Consider the following 27,803-nt stretch of genomic DNA (forward strand, 5'->3'; position numbering starts at 1 on the left):
ATGTATCATTCACCATGAAGAGAATTATTTGCCTTTAGGATCTATATCTTTGGACTGTAGAAGTCCTCTTAAGTTTGATTTTTACTTCCTTTATTGTAAGAATTATAAGTAAATTATTATTAAAGTGAAAAATTTCCCTTGAGGCTAGAATGTAAGGTCCATAACACCTTGTCAATCTCTAATTAGAAATGTGTGATGCCTCTATAGCAAGGAATTCATACTAGGTAATGAATCACTGAGGACATTTTTATATGATTACACTAATTTTTGGTTATTTAAAAATTTTTTAAAAACATTTTTTCTGACAGTATTTTTTTTTAGATTCAGTCAGTTAAGTTTATCCTTTGTATATTATTTGAAATAATGCTATGTAGAGTTTTCCTTATTAATTTTTGGTTGCTTTACATAAAAATATTTAGATTAATACTTTTAGTTTACATAAGAAAAATTGAAGTGTAATAGCCAAAAATAGATAAAAATAATAATATTGAAAGCCTTACAAAAAGAGATACAGTGTAATATTAAATTCTGTTTTACTCTCAACATTGTTTCCAATTCTCTTCTCCAGAGGCAGTTGCTTGATCTGTATCTTTAAACTCATCAGGTAATCTTTACAAATGCAAGTGTAAATTTAAATATTTATGTGTGAGTCTTTCAATGTGTATGTAAATGCTTTCCTATAGAAATTTTTATAAATCTATAAAATTTTATAAATAAAAATAATTTTATTATTATTATTATATTATTAATTTATAATAAATTATAAATTTATTATTTTAATATTTATTAATAAATATTTGTAAATTCTAGAAATAAAATTTATAAAATTTTAATTTATAATAGCTTTGTTAATTGATTTTTTAAAAGATTTTATTTGTTTATTTGGCAGACAGAGATCACAAGTAGGCAGAGAGGCAGGCAGAGATAGAGAGGGGGAAGCAAGCTCCCGGCTGAGAGAGAGCCTGATACAGGGCTAGATCCCAGGACCCTGAGATCATGACCTGAGTGGAAGGCAGAGGCTTAACCCAGTGAGCCACCCAAGCATCCCTATTGATTTATGTTTAATTGAAATATAGCTGACATACAATATTATACTGGTTTCAGGTTTATACCATCGTGATTCAACAGTTATGTACATTATGATAGTGTGTGGGATTAGGGAGGGAGAGAGGTGTTGAACAGTCTCTTGGAGAGCCCTCATTTTTCCAGACCCCTTGGTTTGGGCTCCTTCTGTTCCCCATGGCAGGATGTCTGGCCTCTGACTTGGCATTCTTGTATCCACAAGGGGATGGGAGTGGACTGGATGGGCCAGGAGTGCTAAAGTCCTACTGGGTTGACCCTCTCACCTGGCTGACCATCTGTTACCCTCCTGGTGGGTCAGGAATAGAATCAGGGTTTGGGTCAGATGTGGAATTTTTGGGGGTTCCCCTATGCCTCCCTGCCATATGAGTTCTGCAGAAGGACAGCATTCTGTGGCCATGAGGTTAAGGTGGAGTGGGTGCTTCAAGGCAGCCTGGAGACCTCTCAGGCGGAGGGCAAGCTAGGAGCTGAAGTGGAAATCCAGCTCCAAGGATTCTTTCCCTGAGCAGAGGAAAAGCTGGAGCTAAACCCTGCATAGTCCCAGGACATCAAAGTTCTGCTGAAAGACGTGAAACAATTTGCCAAGCCCTTGAGGCAGAAGAGGATCACTCTAGGATATATACTCAGGCCCATGTGGGGCTCACCCTGAAGATTCTTTTGGGAAGGTGTTTCGCCAAATAATCTTATCTGACCCTTTGAGCCTCAGCAGCTCAGTTTCTACAACACATGTACACTGTGGCCCCTGCTGTAGAAGTGGGTGGTGGAAGCTGACAACAACAAAAATCTGCAGGAGATATACAAAGCAGGGACCCCTGTGTAGGAATGAAAGCGCAAGTGAACAAGTCTGGAGCACCATATGAGGTAACCTGGAGAACATGTTCCTGTAGTGCCTGAAACCCACCCAGGTGCAGATCAGCCCCATTGCCCAGAAGCTGGGGCATGAGAAGCACGTGGTCTGAGTATACATCTGCAATGGTCTTCAGTAGGGACTATTGGCCAGGATAGGATTTTGAGGCTGCTGGGTCTCTTTTTTCAGGGGTACCCGTATCCTTTCTTTCAGCACCAGGGCCCGGCTAGGTACCCCAGGCCATGGGACCCCCACTTCACTACCCTATACTCCTCGATTCGTTTCCCTGAGGGTGGAGCCTTTCCCTCAGTGTCTGTCACCACTCTGGGCTCTCCCATGCTTTCAAACTGAGGTGCCCTTCCCAGGATTGGCGGGGGGGGGCAGAGGAGAGGGGAGAGCTAGGGAACAAGTACCTGGGGTTTGTCTCAGGTCTTTGGGATCAAGTTCTTCATTCACTGAGAAAGGATTTGGGAACACAAAAGATGTGGGGGCAGGAAGTTTGAGAGGTCTATTTGGAGGGAAGTCAAAGTTCAAGGATGCTTTTTTTTTTTTTTAATCCCTGCATCACTTATTACTTTGTTCTTAAAGAAACCTGGGATGCAATAAAACAAAAAGTACATTACAGAATGCTGATCGTGAAAAGTGTAGCTTCCATCTGTTACCATCTGTTACCAGCCAAGTTGCTACAACATTATTGGTTATATCCACTAGGCTGTACTTTTCATGCTTGTGAGTTATTTATTTTATTCCCCAGATATTGTACCTTTCAGCCCCTTCACCTACTTCCCAAATCCCTCCTCTCCCTTCCCCTTGGCAGCAGACATTTGTTCTCTGTATTTATGAGTCTGTTTTTGTTTTTTGTTTGTTTTGGTGAGTTGATTAAATTCCACATAAATGTGAAATCTTTTGTAACATCTTGAAGATATGCCATACTAGTCTGTATAGATCTCTTCATTTTTCTTATACTCCTTGTTACTCACTTGTAAATATATACTAAAATAAATATCTCCGTTCCTGTTCATGTTATTACTTTTTTATGTAATGAAGAATTTTATAATTGTGTGTTTGTGAATATGAGCAATATGAGTTTGTAGGAGAGGACTTTTTAGGAATGTATTTGAGTCAATGGTCAGATAGCTAAATGTTGAATTTCATAGTTATTGCTAAACTGTTGTCCTTGAGATTGTACTAATAGCTACCCTGCTGCTCAGTCTTTGAAAGTACTTCTGTCCATATTCTCCACAACCACCCCCAGATACATACTTATGGTATAAGGCAACCAGAAAACTTACAATCTTTCTCATATTATTGAGTTTGGGTATCTTTTCATGTGTTTAGTGAATCATCTGTTTTTTTTTTAAATCTGTTTTGTGTAATTGTTGATCTTTTTCATACTGATATTAGTGAGTGCTGTCTTTTACTGAGGAAATGATCTCTTCTACTGTTGTATAAGTAATTGATATTTTTCAAGTAATTGAACCTGTGATGTGTTTTAATACTTGTATACATTATAGAATGCTTTTAGCATGTAAGTAATGTCCTTATTAATTTAATATTAAGTTATTTTTGGCTTATATATCTTGCTTAAAAAGACTTTCCCCATTTCATTCATACCAAAATATTCTTCAACTGCTTTTTTAGCTCTTAATTTTAAAGCATTGTTGAGCCTGCATAATTACATTAAAACTTTTGATCCATCTAGAATTTATTTTTATATAGGCATTAAAGAGGTATGGATTTTTTAGTTGGTTTTCTAAATTTCAGGGTTTTTTACAATAGTTTTATAGTTTTCTTTTTTCCATTGACTTGAAGTCCTATTATATCTAAAGCTCCATATACACTTGGATCCCATTTAAGATTTAATTCTGTTTCGTTGATCTCTATTCATTCCCAGTTGGTACACAATAAAATTGCTTTCATATGTAACACATTTTGTATATACCTCATTTTTTATTCAGATTTATGCCTATTCTTGTGTATTTACATTTCAAAGAGAAGTTTAAAATAAAAAAATGATTTTACATTGAAATAAGTAAGATAAATAATTTTAACATTAAAATAAATTGACAAATTAAAATAAGTTTAAATAAAATAATTAAAATTTAAGTTTAAAATAGTTTAGATACAAAACAGTTTTATTTTTAAGAAGATTCAATTTAAGAAGATTAATTTAGGAAGAGTTTATAGCTTTCTATTACTGAGAACTGCTATCCATGAGTAGGTTTTTTCATCAATAAGTTATCTTTCATGAACTTGGGTACTGCTTCTGTTTCTGCTTGTGTGAGTTATGCCTTCTAGGTATCTGCTGTTGTCCATCCATGGTCCCTGAAATGCTGCTTTGCACTTTTGCTTTAAGGAAAACCATCTCTTTCAGGAAGTGTGTGGCTGACGTCTTTGCTGAGTATCCATGTGGCCATGTGCATACCTCTGTATTCTGAAATTATCACAAGTGATGGGGATAAGGCTTTCTCTTTCAGTTGGCATGGGCTGGACGCTTTGCCCTTGCAACCATTCAGGTTCTCTTCACAGTGTGGCTGCCTGTGTGTGGCTCCACTGTCATAGACCACTCATGCATGACATAAACCTTTGCCTGAAACTCATCTACATGGACACTCATTCTCTTGGTCTCTCTCTTTTTTTTAAAAAGATTTTATTTATTTATTTATTTGACAGACGGAGATCACAGGTAGGCAGAGAGGCAGGCAGAGAGAGAGGGGGAAGCAGGCTGCCTGCTGAGCAGAGAGCCCGATGTGGGGCTCGATCCCAGGACCCTGGGATCATGACCTGAGCTGAAGGCAGAGGCTTTAACCCACTGAGCCACCCAGGTGCTCCCTCTTGGTCTCTTTGTTGGTGTCAACAGTGGGTTCATACCCCAAATAGCCAAAGTAATGTTGAAAAAGAATACCAAGAGAGCCTGCTTCTCCCTCTCCCTCGGCCACTCTCCCTGTTTGTGCTCTCTCTCTCTGTCAAGTAAAGAAATAAAAAATCTTAAAAAAAAGAAAAAGAAAAAGAGAAAAAAGAAAAAAAAAAAAAAAGAAAAAGAAAACCAAAACTGGAAGCATCAAATTCCAGACTTCGAGCTGTATTAAAAAGCTATAATCATCAAGACAGTTTGGTACTTGTATAAAAACAGACAAGCAGATCAATGAAACAGAATAGAGAATCCGGAAATGTACCTCAATTCTAGGTCAACTAATCTTGAACAAAGCAGGGAAGTATATCCAAGGGAAAAAAGACAGTCTTTCAAAAAATGTTGTTGGGAAAATTAGACAGCCACATTCAGAAGAATGAAACTTTCTTATGCCATACACAAAAATAAACGCAAAATGGATGAAAGACCTAAACTTGAGGCAGGAATCCATCAAAATACAGAGGGAAACATGGGCAGCAATGACCATTGTTCATCATCCTTGGCCTCTGATGTAGCAACTTCTTACTAGACACATGTCAAGAGGCAAAGGAAACAAAAGCAAAAATGAACTATTAGGACTTCACCAAAAAGTATCTGCAAGCAAAGGAAATAATTTAAAAGGCAACCTCTGGAATGGGAAACAATATTTGTATGTGACATATTTGATAAAGGGTTAGTGTTGAAAATATATAAAGAAGTTATCAAATTGAGCACACACAAAATAATCCAGTCAAGAAATGCTGAGAAGACATCCAGATGTCTAACAGACATACGAAAATACAATTCAAATACAATTCAAAACCGTGATGAAAAACCACCTCACACGTGTCAGAATGGCTAAAATGAACAACACAAGAAACACAGGTGTTGGTGAGGATGGGAGAAAAGAACCCTCTTACAGTGTTGGTGAAACACAAAGTGGTACAGTCACTCTGGAAAACAGTATGAAGTCTTCTCAGAAACTTAAAATGGAGCTATCTTATGATACAGCAATTGCTCTACTAGGTATTTACCCAAAGGACAGAAAAACACTGACTTGAAGGCACACATCCATCCTGATGTTTATAGCAGCATTATCAACAATAGCCAAATTATGGAATGAGCACAAATATTCATTGATTAATGAGTGGATAAAATAGATATGGTGTGGGTACACACACACACACACACACACACACACACACACACTCTGAAATATTACTCAGCCACCAAAAAGAATGAAGTTCTGCCATTTGCAGTGAGGTGGTTGGATCTAGAGTGCATTATTCTAAAGGAAATAAGTCAGTCAGAGAAAGATAAATACCATATGATTCCACTCATATGTGGATTTTAAGAAACAAAGCAGGTGAGCATAAGGGAAGGGGAGACGTAAGAAAGGGAGGCAAACCATAAGAGACTCTTAAGTATAGAGACAAACTGAGGGTTGTGGAGGGGAGGAGGGTGGAGGATGGGTTAGATGGGTGACTAGTATTAAGGTGGGCATTTCTTGTGATGAGCACTGGGTATTATATGTAAGTGATGAATCATTAAATTCTACTCCTGAAACTAATACTACACTATATGTTAAGTAACTAGAATTTAAATTAAAAACTTAAAAGGGAAATAAAGGAAAAAAGAAATAAAAAGAAACCGATTTACATAAGGAAATGGAGTCCACAGGAGAAGAGGTAAATTAAGTCAAAATAAAATATTTTATTTATCTTAAAAATAAATTTAAACTTTGAAAGAATTTCAAAAATAATTTAAATTCTATATACTTTTGCCAGTAGAACAAGAAATTAGATGCTCTGTAAACATACTAAAATGTAAAGTAAAAATCATTTACAGAGAGAAATTAAAAAAACCCATATTAATAAGCTGGGTATAGAATGAATTTACTTCAACATATAAAGGCCATATATGGCATATCCGTAGCTAACATCATACTCAACAGGGAAAGGTTGAAAGCTTTCCCACTATAATTGGGCACAAGATAAGTGAGCCCAGCTCCCACCTCCTTTTCACATAGCAATGGGCTAAAAATTTCTGTGAAAACTTAGCCTGTTGTACAAATAGGTCATGCCATCAGTGAAATGAGAACAAATTACTTAGGATGTTTAGTTAACTTTACTACCTATAGCAGTGTTTCTGATCATATAGTATTAGTTTCAGGAGTAGAATTTGGAGATATATCCTTTGCATTGCAGCTTTAACATTCCCTTCGAAGGAAGGCCTTTCCTGATCAACTTCTCCATAGTAGAAATCTCCATGAGTACCCTGTTTGCTTATTAGCCTTGATGAAGACTATACTTAGTTTAGTAAATTGTCTCCTTGTTTACTGTCTGACTCTCTTATGAGAATATAAGGTCCATGTAGAAGGATCATTTGTATAATTTTTTCCTCTATTTCCTTAGTTGCTATGTCTTTACAGCATGTTTCCTGGCAGTAAATAGGAACTCCAAATTAAATAAATTATTAATTTAACAAATAGTCTTTATGCCTAAATCTGTGAGTAAATAAAATGCCTAACCACACTAAAATTGACTATTAAATAAAAGGAAAGGAAAACTTGCTATGATAAGAAGGGAAATCCATGATGAATTAATCTTCCCTAACACAAAAGGGCTGGGCTGAAATTTTGTTCTTGACTTGGTAGTAGTTTTACCATGGTTCTAAAGGTATGTTTTTTGTTTGTTTGTTTGTGTTACCTCTTTCTGATCCTAATCATGTCATTTGGCCTTATAGTGTTAGGGTCGGTGATCAAAGGAACGAGACTGATACAAAGCGAAGGTCAAGCAAAGCTTTATTTTGTGCCAAGCATCAAGAATCAAACTGACTGGTCAGGGCTGTCTCTTACGAAAAGGCGAAGACGATGATCCCGACAAGGTCACTCCCAAGAAGGCTGCTCCGGACAAGGCTGCTCTAGGCGAGGCTGCTCCACAGATGAGGCCGCTCGCTGGTCGAAGCCGCTCCCAAGAAGAGGCCACTCTGGACAAGGCCACTCCCAGGACGAGGCTGCTCCCGACGATGATGAGGCAACAATGACAGCGACGATGACAAGGAGGACAACCCCGATGACACAGACTCTGCTCCCCACGATGCCACTCTGACAAGGCTGCCCCCCAGAGAAGGCCACCGCTGCAGATGAGGCCGCTCGCTGATGAGGCTGCACTCCAGACAAGGCTGCTCCGGATGAGGCTGCTCCTCAAAAGAGGCCACTCTGGAGGAAGCCTCTTCCCTGACGATGCTGCTCCCACAGGGCCCCTCACCGAGGAGGCCTCTTCCCAGATCAAGCCACTCCCCAGAACGATGCAGCTCTGGCAAGGCTGAGGCTTAGGGTGATGAGGCATTTCATGGTGAGGCTGCTGGCGGCTAGGGGCTGCTGGCGTCTCCAGGCCGCTGGTGTCGGGACCACTGGCGTGTTGGGACCACTGGCGTCTCAGGGCTGCAGGCATCGGGACCGCTGATGGCCAGGCCACAGAGGGCTTGGGGCTGCTGGAGGCAGGACCGCAGGCGGCTGGAGGCGGGACCGCAGGTGGCTCAGGGCTGCAGGTGGCTGGAGACTGCAGGTGGCTCGGGGCTGCTGGTGGCTTGCTGCTGCAGGCAGCTGGAGGCTGCAGGTGGCTCCGTGCTGCTGGAGGTGGGACCTGTGTTGGTGGTTATAACTCTTACAAGAGCTGTTACAGCCTTTTCTGCTCCCGCCCACTCTTCAGCTCCGGAGGACTCTTCAGCTCCCCTGCTTCCACCTTCTTCTTCCTCGGACAGCTCTCCTGCTTCTTCCCCCTGACCGCCTGGCACACCAACCTTTACGGGGTTGGTTGAGCTCCGCCCCTACACAGGTGGCCAATTGAATCTCAATTCATCCCAGTGGATATACACGCGCCCCACAGATTGGATGTCTCTACCCGGCCTGGCCCACCCCTACATCCGGGGTCCACAAGCAAGTTCCTCTGGGAGGAGCAGGCCCTTACAATAGTATCTTTTTTTTCCCCCCAAGATTTTATTTATTTATTTGGCAGAGAGAGACATAGTGAGAGAGGGAACACAAGCAGAGAGAGAGAGAGGGAGAAGCAGGCTTCTCCCTGAGCAGGGAGCAGGATGCCAGCTCTCCAGGACCCTGAGATCATGATCTAAGCCCAAGGTAGACACTTAACCAACTGAGCCACCCAGGCACCTGGCCTAACAGTATCTTTCTAGAGATATTTTTTAAAGTTTTTAATGGAAATTTCCAGTGAATTTAATTAAGTAAGAATCAGTCTTGGACACTTTCCAATTCTAGGACTTAATGAGGAATGTGGTTAGAAGGGATAAAATGTCCAGTGGTCTTTGGTTGTGTTGGGAAGAAGATACTATGCTCCTAACAACTGATACTCATTTTTTAGGAGGTTTCTGTTAGGCTTAAAGCATTACCAAGAATGTCTTTTAAAAATCTCAAATCAGCTAATCTGAGCAAGCCAACAGGACAGAATAAAGATGACTAAAGTGTTGAATGATACTTTCCTATTTATAAATTAGTAGGAAAGAAATTACTTGAAAGAAATCTCCCTGGGAAATGACTAGCTGTTCCCTTCTTGTGTAAGTATGGGGTTTACTTGTCTTTTTGATAAATTATCCTAATGTGCCAATTTTTTGTTTTTCTTTGCAGACCCTGGAATTCCTAGGAAGTATTCTACAATGTAAATAAAATCAACCTTTGAATAACTGGAAGGCTCCATGGAGTAAATAGCTGGAGAGTCGATTGAAATTAATATATCCTCAAGTAATAATGCAGTTTTTTTGCCCTCTCTTGTCAAACTGGATGATAGAAAGATCCCAGGGCCTTGCGAATGAGTAAAATGTGTTCCTTCAGATTGTGGATATGCCTACACAAGTTAAGACAAACAAAAAATGGCAGAGACCAGGCTTTGCATTGTATAACTTTTCTTTATTATGTAAATGTAGATTACTTTGTTATAAAGCCAAGTTGGATTCTAATCCTAGTTTTATCACTTAAAACTGTGTGACATTGGAGAAGTTAATAGGGATTACGGTTCCTGTCATTGTAATGTAAGATGTGATTCATTAAGTTGTGAGTGAGTGATTGGAATCCACCGTAGTATTGTGAGCAGTGGAGCGATACATCAGAATCAGATTTAAAAAGGACCATTTGGCTGCATCAGTACAACAAACTGAAGGAAGACAGAATGCCAGGTGAAAGATGCGGCAGGATCCAGCGTACAGTGAGAGAGAAGTGAGGGGAGAAGGGAAATGATTATGTTCGTGATATATTTTAAAGGGAGTAAAAAGGATTTGTTAAAGGTATCAGTATGTGATATCAGATCAAGAAATACATGAAAGACACTGTGATATTTCTTGTCTAAGCAATGATGTGGAAAGTGGTACCATTTCGTGAGCTGAAAACGCCTATGTTTATCATAGAAAATTAAAATTTAATTTCATAAGTCCTGGAACGATATCCAGTTGGAGATATTCGTAGGTAGAGATATCATATATATGAAGTTCAAAAATTAAGGGAGAGGCACAACATTGGCATGCTTTCCCATTTATTGGTCAGGAAGAGGAGACATATCCAACCAAAGACCATAAGAAGGAAATCTCAGTGTGGGATGAGACAGTCGAAGGCAGTGATCTTCCATTCCTAGTTGATCCATTCACTTTAAATATGTCAATTACCCTAAATGGGTCTCAAGTATTTCACTTTTGTAACTATGCACCTTTGTGTGGAATTCCTTTGCCTTCTTTTCTTGTTTTTCTTCTTTTCCTTTGAAACTCAGCTAAAGCGTTGCTTCTCTGGGAAGCCTTCCTTGACTGATGTTTGGTAATGTATTCCTACCCCTGATCTTTCATTGTGTGGTTATTTTTGTAATGGCACTTATTTCATTGGTGATTAATATGTATGCTATCACCAAGGGTTAGGAAACCATGGCTTGTTCAACTGGAAATTATAACGTCCATTACACACTTGACACAAACAGATATGCCTTCCACATTCTTTTAATTGAATGAGTCAATAGAAGATTAATCTTGTAATGCATTTAAAAGATTTCCCCCTTGTTTTGTAGATCACTTCCTTCTAATAGGAGAAGTCAGCTCCTATGCAGACTAGATGGAACCAAGAAACAATGTAACTTACTTTGTCCTCTTGGGCTTCACCCAGGATCCAAAGGAACAGAAGGTCCTTTTTGTTATGTTCTTGCTCTTCTATATTTTTTCTGTGGTAGGAAACATGCTCATTGTGGTGACTGTAAGTGTCAGTAAGACCTTGGGCTCACCTATGTATTTATTTCTTGCTAAATTATTATTTATGGATGTCATTTATTCATCTTCTGTTAGCCCTAGATTGATTTCAGACTTATTGTCTGGAGAAAATAGAATATCCTTCCATGCTTGTATGACTCAGCTATATACAGGGCATCTTTTTGGTGCAACAGAAATCTTTCTTCTGCTGGTGATGTCCTATGACCGCTATGTGGCCATCTGCAAGGCCTTGCATTATTTGGTGATCATGGGGCAGTGGGTATGTGTTGTGCTGCTGGTAGTGTCCTGGGTGGGAGGTTTTCTGCATTCAGTAATTCAGGTTAGTACTGTTTATGTGCTTCCATTTTGTGGTCTCAATATCACTGACCATTTTTCCTGTGACATGTACCCTTTATTGAAACTGGTCTATACTGACACGTATGTCATTGGCCTGTTAGTGGTGGCCAATGGAGGGCTGATATGCACTAATTTGTTTGCATTCTTGCTTATCTCTTATGGTGTCATCCTGCATTCTCTAAAGAACCTTAGTCTGGAAGGGAGGTGGAAAGCCCTCCAGACCTGTGGTTCCCACATCACTGTGGTGGTCTTCTTCTTTGTTCCTTGTATTTTCATGTATGCAAGACCTGCTAAGACCTTCCCCATTGACAAATCATTGAGTGTGTTCTACACAGTCATAACCCCCATGCTGAACCCACTGAACTACACTTTGAGAAATTCTGAGATGACAAATGCTATGAAGAAGCTCTGGAGAAGAAATATCATGTCTTTTATTCGATAAGTGTATCATCCACCACGAAGAGAATTATTTTACATTGGATCCCATTTTCAGAATATGTAAAAGTCTTCTTAAAATGACTAAGACTCTTTGTTTCAAGTGAATTAAGTTAAAGAATGGATAGGATGATTGTGCTATAATAACATTTCCCTTCTTGCTAGAATGTAAGGGCTATAGTGTCTTGTTGATCACTTTATTTATAAAGGTGTAATACCTTTTTCTCAAGGAGTTACCAATGGGTAATAAATTAGTGAGGAAATTTTTATATGATTACAATAATTTTTAATTAAGTTATGTTTTAAAATTTGTTTTCTGAGATGTGTTTCATTTTTCATTAGATTCTTGTCATTTAAGGTAATCTTTTTATTATACTCTTTATAATATTTAATAAAGTATGGACTATCTTGTATATTAAGTTTCTGCTGCCTTAGATATAAGTGTTTTTATAAGAAAAACTGAAGTGTAATGGATAATAAGGAGTACAAGAGTAGATCTCACACAATTGGAAACAATGTTGAATAAATTACCTACTTCTCTCTCAGTGTGGTCTCTATTCTTCCCCAGAGTTAGTCTTGATCTGTTAAAGACTCATGAGGTAAAAACTGCAAATGCATTTCGATTTAAATATATGTATGTAATTTTTTCTCTGTGTATTTAAATGTTTGCCCTTCTTTGAAAGTTTGGTAGAATTCCCCAGGGATTCAATCAGGTCCTGGGTTCTTGTTTTTTGGGAGGTTTTTGATCACCGCTTCAATCTTGTTACTAGATATTGGTCTATTCACTTTGTCAATTTCTTCCTGGTTCAATTTTGGGAGTTTACAGTTTTCCAGGAATGCATCCATTTCATCTAGGTTGCTTAGCTTATTGGCATATAACTGTTGATAATAACTTCTGATGATTGTTTCTACTTCCTTGGTGTTCGTTGTGATCTCTCCCTTTTCATTCATAATTTTATAAACTTGGCCTTTCTCTCTTTTCTTTTGGATTAGTCTCACCAGTGGTTTATCGATCTTATTGATTCTTTCAAAAAACCAGCTTCTAGTTTCATTGTTACGTTCTACTGTATCTCTCATTTCTACCTCATCCATCTCAGCTCTAATCTTGATTATTTCCCTTCTTATATGTGGAGTTGGTTTGATTTGTTGTTGATTCTCCAGTTCTTTAAGGTGTAGAGATAGCTGCTGTGTTCTGGATTTTTCAATTATTTTGCCCTTATTGTGCAACTTCTTTTGTAAACATAAACCTTTAAGTTGGCATAGTTTTGCTTATTTCTAAATTTTTAACTCAAGTATAGTTATCATACAACATTACAGTAGTTTCAGGAATATAGCATAGTAAGTCAACAATCATGTGCATTAGAGATGCTCATCATGATAAGGGTAGTTTTGATGTGTTACCATACAAAGTTGCTATGTTGTTTGTGTTTGTGTTTCCTATGCTGTCCTTTTCATTCTTGTGACATATTTATTTTATCACTGAAACTTTGTACCTTTCATCCCCCTCACCTATTTTTGCCTATCCCTTCATCCCCCTCTGTTTTGGCAATGACCAGTTTGTTCTCTGTATGTTTAAGTACATTTCTGGGTTTTGTTTGTTTCACTGTTTTTTTTTTTTTTTTAAATTCCACATATAAGTGAAATCTCTTGCAGCATTTTGAAGATATTTTGTACTAGTCCATAAGATCTCTTAGTTTTTCTTGTACTCCATATTACTCATTTATAAACATTTACTAAAATAAATGTATTCATTTCTTTTCATGTTTTTACTAACCTTTTCCTACAAAAATATATGTTTATGAACATGTGCAAGTATGCATTTCTATGAGTGGAATTGTTGATGTATGTATTTAAAACAATGATCAGATAGTTAAATGTCAGTATTCATAGTTATTATCAAACTGTCATGCTTGAGATTGTAGTATTAGCTAAACTGCTTCTCACAATCTGTGAGAATATTTGTGTCCACATTCTCAACAAGCTATATCTGATAAATATTCATGGCAGAAAATAATCTGATTAAAATGTAACCTTTTTTGTTTTATTGAGTTTATCTTTAATATGATTTATTTTCGTTTTTCTGTGAATCACCTATAAATGTTTTTACATATTTCATTCAATCGATCTTTTCCATAGTGATTTTTATAATTGATTAGATTCTGAGGAAAGGATCCTTTTATTGTTGTGTATGCAACAATTGTCTTTCTGGCTTGTGATGTGTTTTTAGCTTTTGTATAATTTGTAAAATCCTTTTGGCATGCAAAAAATGGTCATAAAAGAAGTTGCTGTGGCTGATATTGAAGAGATTACTGCCTGTGTTTTCCTCTAGGATTCTGATGGATTCCTGTCTCACGTTGAGGTCTTTTATCCATTTTGAGTTTATCTTTGTGTATGGTGTAAGAGAATGGTCGAATTTCATTCTTCTACATATAGCTGCCAAGTTTTCCCAGCTTATTGAAGAGACTGTCTTTTTTCCACTGCATATTTTTTCCTGCTTTGTCGATTCAATTTTGTTTTGGATTGTTATTTTGAAAGATTTTTCCACTTCACTTATACCAAAATATTCTTAAACTGTTTTTCAGGAGTTAATTTTTCTTGTTTCCTTTTTTAAAAAATTTCTTTTCAGTGTTCCAGAATTCAGCAGGTAATTTTTAAAGCATTTTTGAGGTTGTATATCTTACATTAAAACTTTAGACTCATCTGAAAATTTTTGGTGCAGGCATTGAAGAAGTATGGAGGAATAGTCAGTTTTATGAATTTTAGGTTTTCTTAAAAAAATTTGCATACTTTTCTTTTTGCCATTGATGTGAATCCTGAGTATTATATTCTAAAGTGTAATTTTTATTTGGATCCAAATCAGGACTCCTGTTTCATTCATCTCTTTGTTCATGTCCTCACTGATACACAACATTATTGCTTTCATATATAACATATTTGTGTTACACATAGGTTTGCAGATGACCACATGGATGCTCAGCAAAAACATAAATCACACACTTCCTGAAAAAGATGGTATCTTTTCACCATAACAGAATTCATTGTTTATGGTGCATAAACATGCAATACGTGCCCTCCATAATACCCACCACCTGGCTCCCCCTACCTCCCATCTTTCACCCCTTCAAAAACCTCAGATTGTTTTTCAGAGTCCATAGTCTCTCATGGTTCATCTCCTCTTCCAATTTCCCTCAACTCCTTTCTCTTGTCCATCTCCCCATGTCCTCCATGTTATTTGTTATGCTCCACAAATAAGTGAAACCATATGATAATTGACTCTCTCTGCTTGATTTATTTCACTCAGCATAATCTCTTCCAGTCCTGTCCGTGTTGCTACAAAAGTTGGATATTCGTCCTTTCTGATGGAGGCATAATACTTCATAGTGTATATGGACCACATCTTTCTTATCCATTCATCCGTTGAAGGACATCTTGGTTCTTTCCACAGTTTGGCAACTGTGGCCATTGCTGCTATAAACATTGGAGTATAGATGGCTCTTCTTTTCACTACATCTGTATCTTTGGGGTAAATACCCAGGAGTGCAATTGCAGGGTCATAGGGAAGTTCTATTTTTAATTTCTTGAGGAATCTCCACACTGTTCTCCAAAGAGGCTGCACCAACTTGCATTCCCACCCACAGTGGAAGAGGGTTCCTTTGTCCACATCCTCTCCAACACAGGTTGTTTCCTGTCTTGCTAATTTTGGCCATTCTAACTGGTGTAAGGTGGTGTCTCAATGTAGTTTTAATTTGCATCTCCCTGATGGCTAGTGATGATGAACATTTTTTCATGTGTCTGATAGCCATTTGGATGTCTTCATTGGAGGTATCTGTTCATGTCTTCTGCTCATTTTCTGACATGATTATCCGTTTTGTGTGTGTTGATTTTTAGAAGTTCTGTATAGATCCTGGATATCAGCCTTTTGTCTGTACTGTCATTTGCAAATATCTCCTACCATTCTGTGGGTTGCCTCTTTGTTTTGTTGACTATTTCCTATGCTGTGCAGAAGCTTTTGATCTTGATGAAGTCCCAAAAATTCATTTTTGTTTTTTTTTCCTTTGCCTTTGGAGACATATCTTGAAAGAAGTTGCTGTGGCTGATATCAAAAAGGTTACTGCCTATGTTCTCCTCTAGGATTCTGATGGATTCCTGTCTCACGTTGTGGTCTTTTATCTATTTTGAGTTTATCTTTGTGTGCAGTGTAATAGAATGGTTGAGTTCCATTCTTCTACATGTAGCTGTCCAATTTTCCCAGAACCATTTATTGAAGAGACTGTCTTTTTTCCACTGGATATTTTTTCCTGCTTTGTTGAAGATTATTTGACCATAGAGTTGAGGGTCCATATCTGGGCTCTCTACTATGTTCCACTGGTCTATGTATCTGTTTTTAGGCCAGTACCATGCTGTCTTGGTGATCACAGCTTTGTAGTAAAGCTTGAAATCAGGTAACGTGATCCCCCCAGTTTTGTTTTTCTTTATCAACATTTCCTTAGCAATTCGGGGTCTCTTCTGATTCCATACAAATTTTAGGATTATTTGCTCCAGCTCTTTGAAAAATTCCAGTGGAATTTTGATCGGAATAGCATTAAAAGTATAGATTGCTCTAGGCAGTATAGACATTTTAACAATGTTTATTCTTCTGATCCAAGAGCATGGAATAGTTTTCCATCTTTTTGTGTCTTCTTCAATTTCTTTCATGAGTGTTCTGTAGTTCCTCGAGTACAGATCCTTTACCTCTTTGGTTAGGTTTATTCCCAGGTATTATGGTTCTTGGTGCTATAGTAAATGGAATCAATTCTCTAATTTCCCTTTCTGTATTTTCATTGTTAGTGTATAAGAAAGTCACTTGGGGTGCCTGGGGGTTAAGCTTCTGCCTTCAGCTCAGGTCATGACCTCAGGGTTCTGGGATCGAGCCTTGCATCAGGCTCTCTGCTCAGCAGGAAGCCTGCTTCCCCCTCTCTCTGCCTGCCTCTCTCCCTACTTGTGATCTTTCTCTCTGTCAAATATGTCAAATAAATAAATACAATTTTTAAAAAAGCCACTAATTTCTGTACACTTACTTTGTATCCTGCCACATTACTGAATTGTTGTATGAGTTCTAGTGGTTTGGGGATGATTTTTCTTACAAAAAAATGCAAAGCAGCATTTCAGGGGGGACATAGATGAAGAACAGTAGATATCTAGAAGGCATAACTCTCACAGGCAGAAAATGGAAGCAGTACTGAAGTTCATGAAAGATGACTTGTTGAATGAAAAAAACCTGCTCGTGGATATCAGTTCTCAGTACTGGAAAACTTTAACTGTTTCTAAATTAATCTTCTTAAATTCAATCTTGTTAAAAATAATAACTGACTTTTGTTTTATATCTCAACTATTTTAAATTTACTTTAACTTATATATAACACATTTGTTTTATGTATGTTAACACATACTTCATGAGATGAGCACTCTTTCATTACTATTACTTTTCAGATTAATGCCTATTCTTCCATATTACCTTTCAAAAACAAGTCTAAAATAAAATAATACGTTTACATTGAAATATGATAATATGATAAGTAACTTGAAAAGAGGTTGATAAGTTAAAAGCAGATGAGAATAGTTTAGTCACAAAACAAGTCATATATTATTTTTAGGAGATGCACTTAAGGATTCATTTAGGAAGAGGTTTTTTTTTTTAAGGTTTATTTATTTTGAGGGAGAGAGAAAGAGAGAGATAGCTTGGGGGGAGGGGCAGACAGAGAGGGAGATGACGACTCTCCACTAGAGAGGGGAACCTGATGTGGGGCTCAGTTCCAGGGCCCTGGGATCACGACCTGAGTTAAAGGCAGATGTTTAACCGACTGAGCTACCCAGGCACCCCTAATTTAGGAAGCTTTCTAGTAATAAGAACTGTTATTCATGAGTGGGTCTTTTCATTCAACAAGTCATCTTTCATGACCTTGGGTACTGCTTCCATTTTCTGGCTGTGTAACTCATCCTTTCTAGTATCTGCTGTTCTTCATCCATGACCCTTAAAATGCTGTTTGGCACCTTTGTTGTAAGAAAAACCATCTCTTTCAGGAAGTATGTGACTGAAGTCTATGCTGAGCATCCATGTAGGCATCTGCAAACCCCTGTACAATGAAATCATAAAGAGTGGCAGGGATATGGCTTCCTCTTTCAGGTGACATGTACTAGAGGCTTTGTCCTTGCAACCATTCAGGTCCTCTTCACAGTGTGGCTACCTGTGTGTGGCTCCACTGTCATAGACCATTTGCGCATGACATAAATCTTTGGCTGAAACTCATCTGCATTCATACCCTTGGTGTCTCTGTTGCTGTCAAAAGTGGGTTCATCTGCTTGTGAAAATTTTCCTCTTGATTGTCTCCTAGTTGGTTATCATATGCTCATGGAAGACCTATAGTTTGGAGGGGAGACACAAAGCTGTGTCCACTTGTGTCTCTCACATCAGTGTGGTGGTTCTAATATTGCATCCTGAATATTTGTATATTTGCACCCAATCACCACGTTCTCCACTGATCAAGCTGTGACTCTGTTGTATAGCATGATAATTCCCTTGTTAAACTTAAACCTGCACACTCAGAAATTTGGAGGTGAAAATGCCATGAGGAAGTTCTGGGGTAGAAAAGGTAACTTTGAGAGATATCCACCACTTTATAAAATAAATTTGTATATTAAATAGAATAGAGAAAAGAAGATAATTGGTACATTATTTGTTCAAAGTATGTTTATTTTGACATATACACACTTTGAGGAAAGGTCCAGGGAGGAAATAATTTACCATTATACAAATATCCTATTTTGGTTTATGTATTATCCAGTTGATGGTCAAAGTTCAGTGTGCTGGGAGTATTAGTTAGAGTTCTTCTACAAAGCAGATTGTCAAGACACAGATCTGGAGATTTTAATTTACCAGTTTTGCTGTTAGATGACATACCTACTTTTTATACAGGTGTATGTTTAAAGCCAGTGATATGTGATATAGTGTAGCCATGGTGCTGTAGTTTATGCTGACAGCTTGCACTTATTAATAAAGTGAACTTAGTTTTTATTTCTATTTATTTTTATTTTTTTAAAGATTGTATTTATTTACTTTGTATTTATATCATTTGACAGAGATCACAAGTAGGCAGAGAGGCAGGAAGACAGAGAGGGAGAAGCAGGCCCCCTGCTGAGTAGAGAGCCCAATGTGGGACTCTATCCCAGGACCCTGGGATCATTACCTGAGCCAAAGCCAGAGGCTTAACCCACTGAGCCACCCAGGCCCCCCTCAACTTAGTTTTTAAATGTAGTTTTTAACTTGTAGTAAAATCCAAATAACAAAAATTGAAGTTTTAATCATTTGTATTTGCAAAGTGTCAGTGGCATTGAGTCAATTCACATTGATATGATGATTAAGTAAGTTATTTGACATTTGTAATGCAGACACCAATGCCATCTGTCACCAGAGCCTTTTCATCTTCCCAAAGTGAAATTCCACATTCATTGGACATTGATTTCACCTTCCTTCTCTTTGGGCCTTAGCAAACACTGTTCTTTTTTTTTTTTTTTTTTAATTTCTGTATCATTGATTTCTCCTCTAATCTTTATTATTTCTCTTCTCCTGCTGGCTTTAAGCTTTATTTGCTGTTGTTTCTAGTTCTTTTAGCTGTAAGGTTATGTTGTGTATTTGAGACTTCTCTTGCTCCTTCTAGAAGGGCTGTATTGCTACATACTTCCCTGTTAGGACCACCTTTGCTGCATCCCAAAGGGTTTTTTTTTTTTTAATATTTTATTTATTTATTTAACAGAGAGAGATTACAAGTAGGCAGAGAGAGAGAGGAGGAAGCAGGCTCCCTGCTGAGCAGAGAGCCCGATGCGGGACTCGATCCCAGGAGCCTGAGACCATAACCTGAGCCGAAGGCAGCGGCTTAACCCACTGAGCCACCCAGGCGTCCATCCCAAAGGTTTTGAACTGTTGTGTTTTCAGTTTCATTTGCTTCCATGTATTTTTTTAAATTCTTTTTCAATTTCCTGATAGTCCTATTTGTTCTTTAGTAGGATGCTCTTTTAACTCCATGTATTTGTGGTCTTTCCAAATTTCTACTTGTGATTGACTTCTAGTTTTCTAGCATTGTGGTCTGAAAATATGCATTGTATGACTTCAGTCTTATTGTATCAGTTGAGGCCTGATTTGTGACCCAGTATGTGATTTATTGTGGAAAATGATGCATATGCACTTGGAAGAATGTGTATTCTTCTGCTTTAAGATGGAATGCTCTGAATATATCTGTGATATCCATCTGGTCCAGTATGTCATTCAAGGCCCCTTTGTTTCCTTGTTGATCTTCTGCTTGGATGATATGTCCTTTGCTGTGAATGGGGTGCTAAATTCCCCTGTTATTACTGTATTATCATCAATGAGTTCTTTAATTTTGTTATTAATTTGTTTACATATTTGGCTTTTCCTAAGTTGGAGGCATAAATATTTAGAATCATTAAATCTTCTTGTTGGATGTACCCCTTTAGTATGGTATAGTGTCATTGTTGTTTGGTTAAAGTTTTTGGTTTAAAATCTATTTGCCTCATATAAAGGTGGTCACTTCAGCTTTCTTTTGATGTCCATTAGTATGTAAATAGTTCTCTGCCTCTTCACTTTGAATCTGGAGGTGACTTTTGGTCTAAGATGAGTCTCTTGTAAACAGTATATATATGGGTCTTATGGGGTGTTTTTTTGTTTGTTTGTTTTTAATCTATCTAACACTTTATATCTTTTGTTTGGAGCATTTACTCCATTTACCTTCAGAGTAATTTTTGATACATGTGTATTATGCTATTTTATTTCTTATTTTGTCATTGTTTATGGAATTTCTTCATTTCTCTAGTTTTTGTCTCTTTTGGTCTTTCTTTCCCAGTCAAAGTGTCTCCTTTAATATTTCTCACATGCTGGTTTAGTGGTCATTAACTGCTTTGGTGTTTGTCTGGGAAACTCTTTATCTCTTTTTCTGTTTTAAATGACTACCTTGCTGGATAGAGTATTCATGGCTGCAGATTTTCCCCATTCAGCATGGTGAATATAGCATTTCCATCTCTTCAGTCTTGCCAACTTTCTGTGGAGAGCACTGCTGTTAACCTTATTGCCCCTCCAATTGTCAGTAAGGGACCTCTTTTGTCTCATTGCTTTTAGGATTATTCTTTATCTCAATATTTTGCAAATATAACTGCAATATCTTGGTGTTGGCTTGCTTTTGTTTAGATGGAGGTTCTCTGTGCCTTCTGACTTTGGCTGTCTGTTTTGTTCTCTAGATTTGGGAACTTTTCAGCCATAACCTTCTCAAATAAACCTTCTGTTTCCTTTCTTTCTCTTCTTCTTCTGGGACTCATATGATATGAATGCTATGTTTGATGGAGTCTCTGAATTCCTTGTCTATGCTCATGATCCAAACATTTTTCTTTTTCTTTCTTTTATTGTTTCATTATCTTCCATAGTTCTGTCTTCTATATCATTTATTCATGTCTCCGCTTCTTCCATTCTTGTGGCCATTACATGCAGTCTGTTGTGAATCTCAGTTACTGTATTTTTCATTTCAGCCAGATGGTTAATTAGCTCTTTTATCTCTGTGGTAAGGGTCTCCCTGATGTCTCCTATGCTTTTTTCCAAGCCCAGCTAGTATACTTATGATTATTGCTTTAAACTCTCCATCAGGCCTATTACTTATATCTGTTTTGATTAGATTCACAGTTGTGATCTTTTCTTGTTCTTTCTTTTGGGATGCATTTCCCCATCTTGGCATTTTGAGTAGGTCTCTGCTTCTTCTTTGTGTTAGGAAAGTCTGTTATGTTTCCTGTTCCTGAGAGTAATGGCTTTAAGTAGAAGAGGTCAAATAACGGCGAGGGTCCAGTGCTTCAGGAAGTATTTTTGATGTGTGCTGCATGTACTCTGCTACTGTGTTTTGGCTGCTCTGTTTCTCAGGTCAATTGTATGTAAAGGTTCTATTTGCCTGCAGAGGGGACTGTTTGGTCCTTGTTCAGAGTTTGGTGAGTTTTAACTAGATAAGATTTGGTCTACTTGTTAAAGGAGACCTGATTATATTTTCACTATAAGTGAAGCTTTGAAGAACTCTGTGGTCAGTAGACATGGTGAATGCAGGGGTTTCTAAGGGTCTTCTGGGGAAGGGTCCTGCTGCACTAGTCCTTAGGTACACTTATCCAGGAAAAGTATTACTGGCAAGTACAGAAGAGGGAGACTTGGTGTAAGCAGTTTAGGCAGTCAGTGCTGGCAATGTGCTATTTACTGAAGCTGGTCAATGCTGAGAGGTGGGGGAGGGAAATGGCACTAGCAAGCTCTTTGCGCCTAGAGAGGGGAGTCCATGCTTGCTGCTCTCACAAAAGCACATTAAAAAGATCAAATAATTTTTCCCTCATGTGTCCCAGTGTTTTCTAGATCTCTCATTTCACACTGTCTCTGGGTTGCTTGCCTGCCTTGAGCAGCACAATTCACCTTAGGCTCTAGCCCAGCCAAGCTTTCGCATCTTTTAAAACTCTAAACTTTTAGAACCTGGAGTGAGAACCTTCACTTGTTTTCTGGAGGATGGTGTCAGTGTGCTGGGACTCTTGCAGGTTTGATCCAGAAGGGCAATCGTGACAGAATGCACGGGCATGGGACTTGGAGAAATGCAGGCTAAAGAGCCAATGTCCAGTGTAGCCACATCTAGCAGGTCTCTGTGCCTTTGCTGATGGGTGGAGTAAGGAAATGGAGGCTGCAGAGTCTTTTGTTCCCAGAAAAGCAATGCAACCTCTCAGAGATGTGCACTAAAAAGTAAAAATAGTCTCTCCCCATGCCCGTAGATGATCCTCAGATTGTGCTGTCTCGCCTGGTTACCTGCCTGCCTCTTCTCCAGGAGTTGGCCAACATACTCAGATACTGTCCTAGCCAAGCCCAGGGACCTCTGAAACTCCAGCGTTTGAGGCCCATTGGTTGCCAAAACTTACCAAAATCAGCCACTCTCATTTTCCTTACCAGTGGCTTTGGGGAAGTGTGTGTATTCCTGTGTGCTCTGCTCTCTCTCACCATTCCCTGCAACTAGCACTCCCTCCCCTCTGCAGCACCTGGGATCATTTTCAGCATGAAACATGTCTTCACACTTCCTGCCTTCCTTTATATGGCTTCTTTTCTCCCTTCAGCTGTGTATAATTTCTTCTATCAGTCCTCAGGTCAATTCTTGGGCATTCAGAATGATTTGAAGGTTATATGGATGTGTTCCATGGATGAAGCGAATTTAGGGTTCTCCTACTATTCTGCCACACCAGGTACTCCAACTTACAGTTTTAACCATTTGTAAGAGCATAGTTTAGTGACATTGAGTCAATTTACATCATCATGATGGTTATTACTTTAATTTAATTTAATTGACATTTGTGATGCAAGCACCAGTACCACCCACCTCCAGAGCCTTTTCATTTTCCCAAACTGAAATTCCACACTCATTAAACATTAACTCCCCAATCCCTCTCTCTGGGCTTTAGGCAGCCACTGTTCTGTTTTCTTATTTCTTATGAATTTGGCTACTTTAAGTACCTGTGTGTATGGAATCATACAATATTTGTCTTTTTGTGACTGTCTCATTTCACTTGGCAGAGTGAATTGCAGGATATCGATGTCTTAATATGTGTCAGAATTTCCTTCATTTTTAAGAATGAATAATAATCCATTCTGTGAATATACCTCATTCTGTTCATACATTTATCACATTTTGTACACACTTTGACTGCTTCTACTTTCTGGCTATCATGAAAAATACTGCCATGAAAATGGGTATAGAAATACCTATTTGAGACTATGATGTCCATTATTTTGTGTATATACCCCACAGTGGAATTGTGGATCATATGATTTTTTTTTTTTTTTTTTTTTTGCTTATCTTTTCAGGAAGTACAATAGCATTTTCCATAGCTGCTACATCATTTTGCATTCCCACCAGCGATGGAGAGTTGTTCTGATCTTTCCACTGTCTTACGTGTGTTACAATTTTTACATTTTGTAGTCATAACTCTCCTGTTGGGTGTGAAATAGTATTACATTATGGTTTTGAAATGCATTTCCCTCATGATTAGTGACATTGAGCATCTTTTTATGTGCTTATATGGCATCACATATCTTATTTGGAGAAATGCCTATTGAAGTCCTTTGCTCATTTTTAATCAGGGTGTTTTTTTTTTTTTCTTTTTTATGTGTGTTTTTGAGATGTGTGTTTGTTATGTATTCTGGATACCAGCATATTATCAAATAAATCAATTTCAGATATCTTATCTCATTTGTGGGATGTCTTTTCTCTCTGTTGATAGTGTGTTTTGATGTACAAAAGTTCTTAAATGTGATAAAGTGTAATTCATGTGTTTTTTTCTTTTCTTGTCTGTGGTTTTGGTGTCCTACCCAAGAAATCATTATCAAATCCAAAGTTATAAAGTTTTCTTCTAAGAGTTTCATAGTTCTAGGTAGTAGTTTAGGTCTCTGATCTATTTTGATTCAATTTTTGTGTATGGTGTATGTGATTAAGGGTTGAATTTCATTCTTTTGCAGGTGGATATCCAGTTTCATGGTACTATTTTTGGAATCATCTGTTCTTTCCCAATGAATGCTCTGTCACTTGTGAAAATCATTTGGACACACAGGCAAAGGTTTATTTCTAGGATCTGTATTTTATTCCATTGTTGTATCTGCTTTTTGATTCCCATACCTTTGTAGTTAGTTTTAGAACCAGGAAGCCCTCCAATTGTTTGTTTGTTACCCTAGGGTTATTTGGTTGCTTGGCATGCCTTGAGTTTCCACCTGAATTTTAGGATAGATTTTTCTATTTCTGCAAAAACATTTCTTTTTTATTTTAGTAGGAATTTCTTTGAATCTGTAGATTGCCTTAGCTAACACTACAACTTAGTACCATGAACCATATAAATTCATGAGTGTCTTTCCTCCCTTTAATTTGTGTCTTCTAGAATATCTTTCAACAACACTATGCAGTTTTTCAGTGTAGGAGAATTTTGGGTCCTTGTTTAAGCTTATTCTTAAGTATTTTGTCTTTTTGATGTTCTAGTAAAAGAAATTGTTTTCTTAATCCTCTAGGGATTATTAAATGGTCGCAGAGAAATTCAATTTATTTTCTTGATTAAAAAAAAAACTCAAAAAATTGGGTATGGAAGGAATGTACTTCAATACAATAATGGTAATATATGACAGAGCCACAACTAACATCGCACTCAGCAAAGAAAGGTTGACAGCTTTTCCACTATAATCAAGGAAAAGATAAGAGTGTCCCTGTTCACCAATCCATTTTACAATAACATTGGAATAAAATCCCTATGAAATTTTCAGTCTTTTCTACATATAGGTCGTGCCATCAGTGAAGTAAGAACACATTACTTAGAATGTTCACTTAATTTTACTACCTAAAATAGTGTTTCTGATGGTAGCTACTAACTTTATATCTCAGCTTTAACATGACCTTTGAAGAAAGGCCTTCCCTGGTCACCTTTTCCATAGCAGTAATCTCCCTGAGTATACTTTGTTTGCTCTGGTATTAGCCATAGTGAAGACTATATTTAGTTTAGTAAATTGTCCCCATATTTGCTGTCTGACTCTATTATAAGAATATAAGGTCCATGCATGAAGGAACTTTTACATAATTTTCCTATTTCTTTAGTTACCATTCATAGCACGGTTTCTGGAAGTAGATTGGAGCTCCAAATTAAATAAATTAATAGTTTAATAGTTATTTTATATATAAACACATATCTAGAACATCTAACCACACTTTAGGGCAGGATAAATTTACTATTAAATGAAAGAAAAGAAAAACTTACTATGACAAGTGGGAAAATATATGAAAATTTTTTTCCCTAACACAGTATGACTGGGTTAAAATTTTATTCTTGACTGGCAGTCATCTTACAATCATTCTAAAGCTATATTTTTATGTTACATCTTTCTGACCCTAATTATGTGATTTGGCCTCCTAGTATTTTTATAGAGATATTTTTTAGAGTTTTTCTGGAAATTCCCAGTGAATTTAATTAAGGAAGAATCAGTCTTGGACACTTTCCAATTCTAGGCCTAACGAGGAATGTGGTTAGAAGGGATAATATGCCCAGTGTTCTTTGCTCATATTGGGAAGAATATGCTATGCTCCTAAAAAGTGGTACACATTTTTGAGGAGGTTTCTGTTAGGTTTAAAGCATTATCTAATGAAAAACACAGGAATGTTTCTTAAAAATACCAGGTCTACCAATCTGAGCTAAAGCAAAAGGACAGAGTAAAGATGAATAAAGATTTGAATGTTATTTTCCTATTTAGAAATTAGTACGAAAGAAATTACTTGAGAAAAATCTCCGTTGGAAATGTCTGGTTGCTATCTTTTTATGTAAGGATAGGATTTCCTTGTCTTTTAGATAAATCATCCAAAGTTTTTGTGCTAAATTTTTGTTTTTCTCTGTGGAACCTGGAGTTCTTAGGAAGTAATCTACAATATAAATAAAAGCAATCTTCTGAATAACCGGAAGACTCCACGGAGAGAATGGACAGACAATTGAATGAAATAAAATAGGTCCTCAAGTAACAATGCAGCTTTCTGTCCACTCTTGTTAAACTGGATGACAAAAGATTTCTAGTTTCTTGTGAATGAGTAAAAAGTGTACCTTCAGATTGTGGACTTGTCTTCCTAAGGTAAGACTAACAGTAAAGTGGAAACCAGGCTTTGCAATTGTGTGAGTACCTTTATTATGTAAAAGTTAGATCACTTTGAATAAAGCACAATTGGGTTCTAACTCTAGTTTCACCACTTCAAAATGGGTGAACTTGGGAAAAATAGATGTTCAGAATCTCAGTTTGTTCAACTGTGGAATGGGGATTACAGTTTCTGTTACTGTAAATATGAAATGTGATTCATTAAATTGTGAGTGAGTGAGTAGAATCCACTGCCGATGTTGTGAGCAGTGGACTGATCAGATCAGTATCAGTGTTAGGAAAAAAAAAAATTGGTGGAGGCCAGAATGAAATGCAGATGTCTAGTGCAGTGGCCAGAAGTGGGAAGAGAAGGGAAATAACCAACTTGGTGATCTATTTCAATGGGTCTAATAAGATTTGTTAAAGTTATCAATATGTGATATGAGAGCAAGAAAGGCATGAAATGCATGGTGATATTTCTTGTTTGGAAAATGATTTGGAAGGTGGTACCATTTAGTCAGATGGTAAACACCTACATTTGTGACTGAAAATTAGAAGTTTAGTTTTATAATTTCTGAATAATATCCAATTGGAGATGTTCAGAGTTGGAGATGCTGCATATATGAAGTTTAAAAATTAAAGGAGAGACCCAACATTGGAAAGGTTCCACATTTACTGGTCAAGGAAAGAGGGTATATCCAACCAAAGAAGAAGTCTAAGAAAGAAGTCTCAGTGAGGGAAAAAAAAAATTCAGGGCAGCAACTTCTATTCCTAATTTGTTCCACTCACTTTGAATATGTCAGTTACCCTGAATGGGTCTCAAGTATTTCACTTTTGTGACTTTATAAACTGTGCACTCTTGCATGGATCCATTGCCCTCTTATCCTTCCACTTCTCCTTTAAATCTCAGGAAGGCGTGCTTCCTCTTGGAAGCCATCTTTGATTGCTGTTTTGTTGATATATTCTTACCCTTGACCTTTGCACTGTGTGACTACCTTTATATTGGCACTTATTTCATTGAATATTATTATATATGCTATCATTGAGTGTAGGAAACCATGACTTGTTCAACTTGGAAATCACACTGTCTGTGACACAAATAGGTACTCCTGACTATTTTTTTTTTTTTTTACAATCTTTTACACAATCTTTTAACTGAATGAATCAATAAAAGATTAACCTTATAACACATTTAAAGGCTTTCTCCCCTGTTTTGTAGATCACCTGATTCTAATACAAGAAGTCACTCCCATCCAGACTAG

At 37.4% G+C, this 27,803-nt stretch overlaps 1 protein-coding gene across 1 annotated transcript; it reads left to right on the forward strand.

The window, feature by feature from the left end:
* Positions 1 to 10,923: 10,923 nt before the first annotated feature.
* LOC309872942 (olfactory receptor 4A47-like) lies at positions 10,924 to 11,853 on the forward strand (the record flags this gene model as incomplete). Its single annotated transcript, XM_082747908.1, has 1 exon — positions 10,924 to 11,853. The coding sequence occupies one exon, from the start codon at positions 10,924 to 10,926 to the stop codon at positions 11,851 to 11,853; it is 930 nt and encodes a 309-aa protein (XP_082604034.1).
* Between the last annotated feature and the right edge of the window lie 15,950 nt (positions 11,854 to 27,803).

The sequence above is a fragment of the Mustela nivalis genome, assembly GCF_964662115.1.
Source record: "Mustela nivalis genome assembly, chromosome: 9".
Taxonomy (NCBI): Eukaryota; Metazoa; Chordata; class Mammalia; order Carnivora; family Mustelidae; genus Mustela; species Mustela nivalis.